At 50.8% G+C, this 8,674-nt stretch overlaps 1 protein-coding gene across 1 annotated transcript; it reads left to right on the top strand.

The window, feature by feature from the left end:
• Positions 1 to 5,388: 5,388 nt before the first annotated feature.
• LOC125513977 (scarecrow-like protein 6) lies at positions 5,389 to 8,168 on the top strand. Its single transcript, XM_048679214.1, has one exon. It carries the CDS (start codon positions 5,723 to 5,725, stop codon positions 7,835 to 7,837), a length of 2,115 nt encoding a protein of 704 aa, XP_048535171.1. The 5' UTR covers positions 5,389 to 5,722; the 3' UTR covers positions 7,838 to 8,168.
• The last annotated feature ends 506 nt before the right edge of the window (positions 8,169 to 8,674 follow it).

The raw sequence follows: 8,674 nt of genomic DNA, 5'->3' as shown, positions 1-8,674 counted from the left end.
TTTAGGGCAGAACAGTACCAAATCTAATATATGCTCATGAGAATTTTTCCGGATTTGTTGTTTGTTATTTCCAGCCTCATTTAAACTTGCCTAAATGTTTAGTTTACTTATGCTCCACCTCTTGCCATGTTTAAACAACATTTAATATTGTTGAGTACCTAACCAGGAGTGAACTAAATAGTTGATGTGGTGTTCTGTCAATATGCAACTCGTTGCATATTGGGCTCCATTTAACTTGTAGTTTTGTTTGTGCACTTTGCCATGCCATGCCTCATTAAACTGGACATGCATCATACTTGGTTGTGCATCATGTCATTCTTATGTGATGGTTTTTTACTATGTTGTTTGCTTCTTTCCGGTGTTGCTTCTTCGGGTTAGTTCCGATAACGTCGCGTTTGTGAGGATTCGTTCGACTTCGTCTGTTTGTCTTCTTCATGGACTCGTTCTTCTTCCTTGCAGAATTTCAAGCAAGATGACCATACCCTTGAAATCACTTCTATCTTTGCTTCCTAGTTGCCCGCTCTATTGCTATGCCGCGATACCTACCACTTGCTTTATCATGCCTCCCATATTGCCATGTCAAGCCTCTAACTCACCTTTCCTAGCAAACCGTTGTTTGGCTATGTTACCGCTTTGCTCGGCCCCTCTTATAGCGTTGCTAGTTGCAGGTGAAGATGGAGTTTGTTCCATGTTGGAACATGTTTATGTTGGGATATCACAATATCTCTTATTTAATTAATGCATCTATATACTTGGTAAAGGGTGGAAGGCTCGGCCTTTTGCCTGGTGATTTGTTCCACTCTTGCCGCCCTAGTTTCTATCATACCGGTGTTATGTTCCTTGATTTTGCGTTCCTTACATGATTGGGTGTTATGGGGACCCCTTAACAGTTCGCTTTGAATAAAACTCCTCTAGCAAGGCCCAACCTTGGTTTTACCATTTGCCTCACCACCACCTACTTTTCCCTTGGGAGTCGCACTCCTGAGGGTCATCTTTATTTTAACCCCCGGGCCAGTGCTCCTCTTAGTGTTGGTCCAAACTAGAGCCCCTTGCAGCGCCACCTCGGGGAAACTTGAGGGTTGGTTTTAGTTGTACGGATTGCTCATCCGGTGTGCCCTGAGAACGAGATATGTGCAGCTCCTATCAGGATTTGTCGGCACATTCGGGCGGCTTTGCTGGTCTTGTTTTACCATTGTCGAAATGTCTTGTAACCGGGATTCCGAGCCTGATCGAGTCTTCCTGGGAGAAGGAATATCCTTCGTTGACCGTGAGAGCTTGTGATGGGCTAAGTTGGGACACCCCTGCAGGGTTTTGAACTTTCGAAAGCCGTGCCCGCGGTTATGGGCAGATGGGAATTTGTTAATATCCGGTTGTAGAAAACTTGACACTTAATCAAATTAAAATGCATCAACCGCGTGTGTAGTCGTGATGGTCTATTTTCGGCGGAGTCCGGGAAGTGAACACGGTTCTTGTGTTATGCTTGAACGTAAGTAGTTTCAGGATCACTTCTTGATCACTTCTAGTTCACGACTGTGCTTTGCTTCTCTTCTCACTCTTATTTGCGTAAGTTAGCCACCATATATGCTTAGTGCTTGCTGCAGCTCCACCTCATTACCCTTCCTACCCATAAGCTTAAATAGTCTTGATCTCGCGGGGTGTGAGATTGCTGAATCCTTGTGGCTCACAGATACTTCCAAACAGTTGCATGTGCTGATGATACCAGTGCAGGTGACGCAATCCAGCTCAAGTGGGAGCTCGATGAAGATCGGGTTTGTGTTGTTTCGTTTCCAGTTGATCAGTAGTGGAGCCCAGTCAGGGAGATCGGGGATCTAGCATTAGGGGTTGTCTTACTTTATTTGGTTCAGTAGTCGGGCCTTGATTGTATTCTGGATGATGTAATGCTATATTCATGTATTGTGTGAAGTGCCGATTGTAAGCCAACTCTTTATCCCTTTCTTATTCAATACATGGGATGTGTAAAGATACCCCTCTTGCGACATGCCTACAATGCGGTTATGCCTCTAAGTCGTGCTCCGACACGTGGGAGATATAGTCGCCTCGTGGATGTTATAGTGACTCACTTGGTGACGCCCCAAAGCTTTGGCTTCGGCACCGCTTCAACGGAGATTAGCACTCTCATGAGTGTGAACTTTGGGATAAATCCGCGTCCCCGACTCACTTGTGGTTATCTCATACCCACACTCTTTACTTTCTGCAATTCATACTTGCTCATATTGATATATCTTGTGCTAGTTGAATTGCTTAGTTATTCCTACATTTCCATATCTTGTGATATAGTTTGTGCTTGCTAGTTTTCTTAAGTGCCTATCTTGTTTAGCATAGGTTGTTGGTGCACTTAGTTGAGCCTAGCATATTTAGGATTTGTGCTTGAAAAGTATCTATTAGTTTAATTCTGCATTAGGATGAAGCCAAATGTGTAAAAGTTTAAAAATGCCTATTCACCCCCCTCTAGTCGTCATCTAGATCCTTTCAGCGGGCGCGCTCTATATAAGCCCCCTTCATCTCCGTGACAAGGGTTAGCAACCCACTGTAATCATACACCCCACAGAAAACACAAGCCCCCGGGGCACGAGATGTAGGGTTATTACCTCTCCGAGAGGGGCCTCAACTCGCTAAATCCGAGTGTTTCACCTGTGCCGTAGGTACGTTCCACCTCTGTTTGTACCCCTAGTACTCATTGTCGGTTTCGTTGTCGCAACACTGGCCGAGCCATTCCCCAAGAAACATGTTATTTAAATCTAGAGATAAGGTCTTATCTCTAAATTTAAAGGGTTGATTCAAAGTTTAAAGGGATTTCTCCGTTGTGGATGACCCTAGAAGGGTTTTGGACGCCGTCCCCTGCCCCTAGCCTATATAAAGAGGGGGAAGGCGCATGGGGGTAGCCACCCCCTTGACCCTTGCCCATTGACTCTCCCAACTCGTCCCACGTTTCTGGTACGTGCTTGGCGAAGTCGTGCCGGAATTCCGCTGCCACCACCACCACCTCGCCGTTGGGCTGGTCCTGATCTCATCTACCTCCTCACCTTCGCTTGCTGGATCAAGGAGGAGAGGAGGCCATCGAGCTGAACGTGTGCTAAACTCGGAGGTGTCGTCCGTTCGGCACTAGATCAGATTGGATTGTGATTCGATCGCAAAGAGTATGACTACATCAACCGTGTTACATACGCTAATACTTTCGATCTACAAGGATACGTAGAATCACTTCCCTCTCGTTGCTATGCATCTCATAGATTAGATCTTGGGTCTTTCATAGGATTTTTTTTTGATTTTCATGCAACGTTCCCTATCACAGTCGGCCCTTCCTCTGGATCGAGGTCGCCGTCGTCCTGCTCCAGCTGCCTGGTGTACGAGTCCGGTTGTTGGGTGTACGTGCCCGACTGAGTGTATGTGCCCACCTGGGTGTGCGTGCCCCGCTGCTGGGCGCACACCTCCTTCTCCGAGTCGTCCACTAGCCCATCCTTGTAGCAGCCTCCGGCTTCTTCTCCGCCTCCATCATGGACCATCTCCAACATTTTCCCTTTTGCTTCATCATACGCCGTCTTGTTCGGTTGAGACATACCGGTGAACAGAGAGTGCCCCCCGGTTTGCTTCTAGTTCGGGAAACGGACGCCCGGACGGATCCACGGACAAATACAGGACCTCGCTGGATGGCTTGCGGTGTCCGGATAACTCGGCCCGAACGTTTGCGGGCTATTTGAGCTCCGTGTCGAAGACGCCCTATGTTCTTCCGGAGAAATAAGTCCAAGAGTTGGGCTAAAGTATAATAAGGTCCCTTGAGGTAACAGTTTTGAGGAATCATTTCTACTTTTTTTTACAGACTGCTGCATTTTTAATGGAACCAAAAAATAAAAAACGCAATTCCTAAAAAAAAGCTAAAAAGTGAAAACCATGCTAGTACACAAGAGTCCTTTGAGTAATCACAGACCATGAAACCAGTCCAGCAAGCAACATCCGAGCCAGTATTTGTTCCAAAAACAATTCCTGCGGGGGCATTTTGGTAAACTGAAGCAGTAGCAATGATGGCATAGATTTGTTTGGGACCAATGAGCTTTAAAAAATTCTTTCTTTTGCCACTATCCCTTTCTTTCCTTCGGGGCCTTCGGTTATTATTATTTCCTTTTGGACCTGCCGGCCCAGGCCTCGAGCCTCCCTCCTGCTCCTGGTCACAGTCATCACTGTTCAAAAGACTGTAAAAAGCGCGCATGGTGACTGGCGACGGTAAAAAAACAGCGCAGGATTCTCTGCCCTGCAGCTCAAACGGTGACAGGGTCGCGCTGTGTTTCAAATGCAACGTCCAATCCAGGGTAACTGGCCCAATAAGAAAAAGGAAGATCGCTGGCATGCATGCATATGCATGGGTTTATTTCTTTTCTTCTTCTTCTTGAACGCTTGACTCTTCTTCTATCCACATGAAGAGACAAGTTTGTGATGATCCCATTTATTTAGGGCGCAGTTTGAGCACCTGAACGATCAAGATTAGGGTGGGCCACGCTGTCATTTCACAGATTTTCGTGTGGGGCTTGCCAATTTGTTTTCTGAAAAGCGGTTTGTCATTTCATATGGCCATGGTGTCAAATCGTGAACTGGTATCCCTCCCAGCAAAGCCAGGGATAACACATGTTTTTTTGTTTTGCCGGGGACAGCACGCTTTTAATGTAAGCCAGGCTAAGACAAGTTTCCTCGAAAAGCTGGAGCAGCCGAAAAGGATATGATATTAAGTGAGCAGTAATAATAGCTCCGTTTAAAATGCCAAGATGTTAGTACGTAGTACGATGAATACAAGTCGCTAAATAAATCACCATTGTTATTTTTCAGCTCAGTACGAAAACGACAATTTCAAGGGTTTCCAGGAGGGTTATTAAGGCTCCGATTTTAATGATTTGCCTGTCCGCCCATCGTCAGCACGATCTCAGTCTACGGCGGTAGTGGCACTGTAGCATTACGACACCGAACGTGACTCACACACCGTACGTGCCACCGCCCAGCACTGTATACAACATAACAAAACAGCCGTCAAAGTCCCAACGATTTCTCGCGGTCAATACAACACCTCCCGCCTCCGCATGATTGACGACTAGTCTCAGCTCTCGCCTCAGCCTCAGCTCAGCTCACCGCAATAATTTTGGTCTCTACCTACGTACGCATACAGTCCACACAAAGAAATAAGCCCATGCATTGCCGTCGCCAAGCAAAATACGAGCAGATAAAACATGGAATACAACCTAGGGTGAAAATAAAAAAGGAAGAAGGCAGAGAGAGAGGGGGAGAGGGCTTGAAGCAGACTGAAAACGATGGGGGGAGAGAGAGGGGGGGAGGGGTACACTTTTTAACCTTTTTTATGTTGCACGCATCCAGGGAAGATAGCAGTAGAGAGAGAGAGAGGGGAGAGACGAGGCCACAGCACCACACAGCGAGGAGAGAGAGAGAGAGAGGAGAGAGAGAGGGGGGAGAGCAGCGGGGCAGCACAAGGCAGGCAGGCAGGCAAGGGCGCACACTGCTCTCTCTGCCCGCCCCCACCTCCCTCCCCCGTACCCTGTTGTATACTCTCCCTCGCACGCCAGGGCCAAGGCAGGGAGCGAGGGAGGGAGGGAGAGGAGAGCCACATCCAAACGCACGCACGCACCAGCAAAGGAAAATCAATCCCCCGCGCGCGCCGCCCCAGATCTCGCCGGCCTGCCTGTTATGCTGCGGGGCTAGGTAGATGAGGGCGGCGCTGTTCGGGGCCGAGCGGAGCGGGGGAGTGGGCCTCGCCGGCGGGAAGGATCTGTGCTACTGGCCGCCGGGGAAGCTGCTGGTGGAGCCCCGGTCGGTGCTCGACTGCTCGCGGAGGCTCAGCAGCCCGCCCAACTCCGCGTCCACGCTGTCGTCGTCCCTCGGCGGCGGCGCGGCTGACTCCACCGGCGTGGCGGCGGTTTCCGAGAGCAGCGCCGGCGACGCCGAGGCCACCAAATGGGCCGACCACGCCGCCGGTGGAGGTGGTGGTGGGTGTGAGCTGCCGCCCATTCCTGGGGCGCTGGATGGAGGGGAGGGCTGGGACGCCATGCTCGGCAGCGCCGCGGCGGCCGCGGCGGCCGGGCAGGACCAGACCTTCTTGAACTGGATCATGGGGGCCGCCGGCGACCTGGAGCTGCCCGTCCCGCCGCTTCCAATGCATCAGCAGCCGCTCGTCGACAATGCGGGCGGCTTCGGATTCTCGGCCGTCGACCCGCTCGGCTTCTCGCTCGACCACCACCTCGGCGGCGCCTCCTCCGACCTGTCGTCCTCCGGCGCCATGTCGCACACCACCACCGGCGGGGGTGGCGGTGGCGGCAGCAAGGCCTCCTCGGCTTTCGGCCTCTTCTCACCGGAGGCCGCCTCTCTCCAGCCCCCGCCGCCTCCGATTCTGTTCCACGAAGGTATCGACACCAAGCCCCCTCTCCTCGGACCGCAGTCGCATGGCCTCTTCAACCAGTACCAGCAACAGCACCAACCGCCGCCTCCCGCCGCAGCCTTCTTCATGCCCCTCGCTTCCTTCTCCGATCACAACCAGCGCTCGCAACTCCACCAGCCACCGCCCAAACGCCACCACTCCGTTCCAGACGACCTCTACCTCACCCGAAACCACCTGGGCACGTCGGCGGCGGCGGCCTTTCCCCTGCTACATGGCTCACTCCCGTTCCAGCTCCAGCCTTCGCCGCCCCCGCTTCGCGGGGCGATGAAGACGACGGCTGCCGAGGCGGCGCAGCAGCAGCTGCTGGACGAGCTGGCTGCGGCGGCAAAGGCAGCTGAGGCCGGTAATTCCACTGGCGCGCGTGAGATATTGGCGCGGCTCAATCACCAGCTTCCCCCCCTTGGGAAGCCCTTCCTCCGGTCGGCTTCCTATCTCAGGGAGGCCCTCCTCCTCGCGCTCGCCGATGGACACCACGGCGCCTCCCGCATCACCTCACCGCTCGACGTCGCCCTCAAGCTGGCGGCCTACAAGTCCTTCTCCGACCTGTCGCCCATGCTGCAGTTCGCTAACTTCACGGCCACGCAGGCGCTTCTCGACGAAATCGCCTGCAGCGCCGCTTCCTGCATCCATGTCATTGACTTCGATCTTGGTGTAGGCGGGCAGTGGGCTTCCTTCTTGCAGGAGCTTGCTCATCGCCGTGGTACTGGCGGCGTGGCTTTGCCGTTGCTGAAGCTGACGGCCTTCGTTTCAGATGCTTCTCACCATCCACTGGAGCTTCATCTTACTCAGGATAACCTCACGCAGTTTGCTGCTGATCTTGGAATTCCCTTCGAGTTCAATGCCGTCAGTCTTGATGCCTTCAGTCCGGCTGAGCTCATTTCTCCTACTGGCGACGAAATTGTAGCTGTGAGCCTCCCAGTTGGTTGCTCTGCTCGTGCACCACCGCTGGCTGTAATCCTTCGGTTGGTGAAACAGCTTGGTCCTAAGATTGTGGTCGCCATGGACTATGGAGCTGATCGTGCTGACCTCCCGTTCTCACAGCACTTCCTGCATTGCTTTCAATCCTGCATGTTCCTCCTTGACTCGCTTGATGCTGCTGGAATTGACGCCGATTCTGCCTGTAAGATCGAGAAGTTTCTGATCCAACCAAGAGTCGAAGACGCGGTGCTTGGGCGGCGCAAGACCGACAAAGCAGTTTCATGGCGGAATGTGTTTGCTGCTGCTGGCTTCACACCTGTGCCGCTCAGCAATCTTGCCGAGGCACAGGCCGACTGCCTCTTGAAGCGGGTGCAGGTCCGAGGGTTCCACGTCGAGAAACGCGGGGTTGCGCTCACTCTCTATTGGCAGCGTGGCGAGCTTGTATCAGTATCAGCTTGGCGGTGCTGATCGTCGGTCGCCGCCACCGTTCGCAGGCATCTTCAACTCCAGTAATGTTCATTTTGTCTTGCAATTAAAATGTTGCGAAGGAAACTACTATCTTGGTTGTTGGACACCCCGTATCGCTTTTCATCGCAACTTATTTAGCTAGGACTAGTGGATTTAGCAACATTTGTGTCGGTAACTCTAATAGTGTAATGATGTTGCTCTAGGTTCTTACCACGATGTTCACACTCTGCTCATTTAGCATTTATCATGTCATTTCAAGGATTGCTTGTGAGCCGAGAGGATAATTTTAACCAGTGGAACTGTTCTATGGTACAGTATTGATATTTGCTCATGTTGCTTCCCTTGGTTATTCCTGGTGCAACTTAATTGTGCACTTTATGTTGTTGAATTGAACTGTTTATTTTAGCAATGTTTAAATAGTCTTAGTGGTATTATTTGGGGTTGAACTTCTGTAGGACTAGAATATGACATAAAGCTTAGGGACAGATCTTGCCATAGTGTATTTTGCCTAGATGTTTAGAGACAACAGAGCAGAATCTTTATAAGAGAAAAGAAAAAGAGAACTAACTGAACTGAAATTTGGTAAGGGGACTAGGGGTCCCATTGATGTCCATCTGATAATTCACATTAGTACCTTGTCTATATGATGACCTGTACTTGCTATAGAATAGGGCCTCTTTGGTTCGCAGGATTCTGAAAACGTTGGAATAGGAAAAACATAGGATTAAAATGTCATGCTCATCCAATCCTACAGGATTTTTGACTGTTTGATTGCATTGGGTGGATGCTGCAAATCCTATGGGAAGTAGTACAAGGATTCAATCCTATGAATCAAAC

The sequence above is a fragment of the Triticum urartu genome, chromosome 6 (assembly GCF_003073215.2).
Source record: "Triticum urartu cultivar G1812 chromosome 6, Tu2.1, whole genome shotgun sequence".
NCBI classification, from domain to species: domain Eukaryota; kingdom Viridiplantae; phylum Streptophyta; class Magnoliopsida; order Poales; family Poaceae; genus Triticum; species Triticum urartu.
This window is presented reverse-complemented; position numbering and strand designations above follow the sequence as displayed.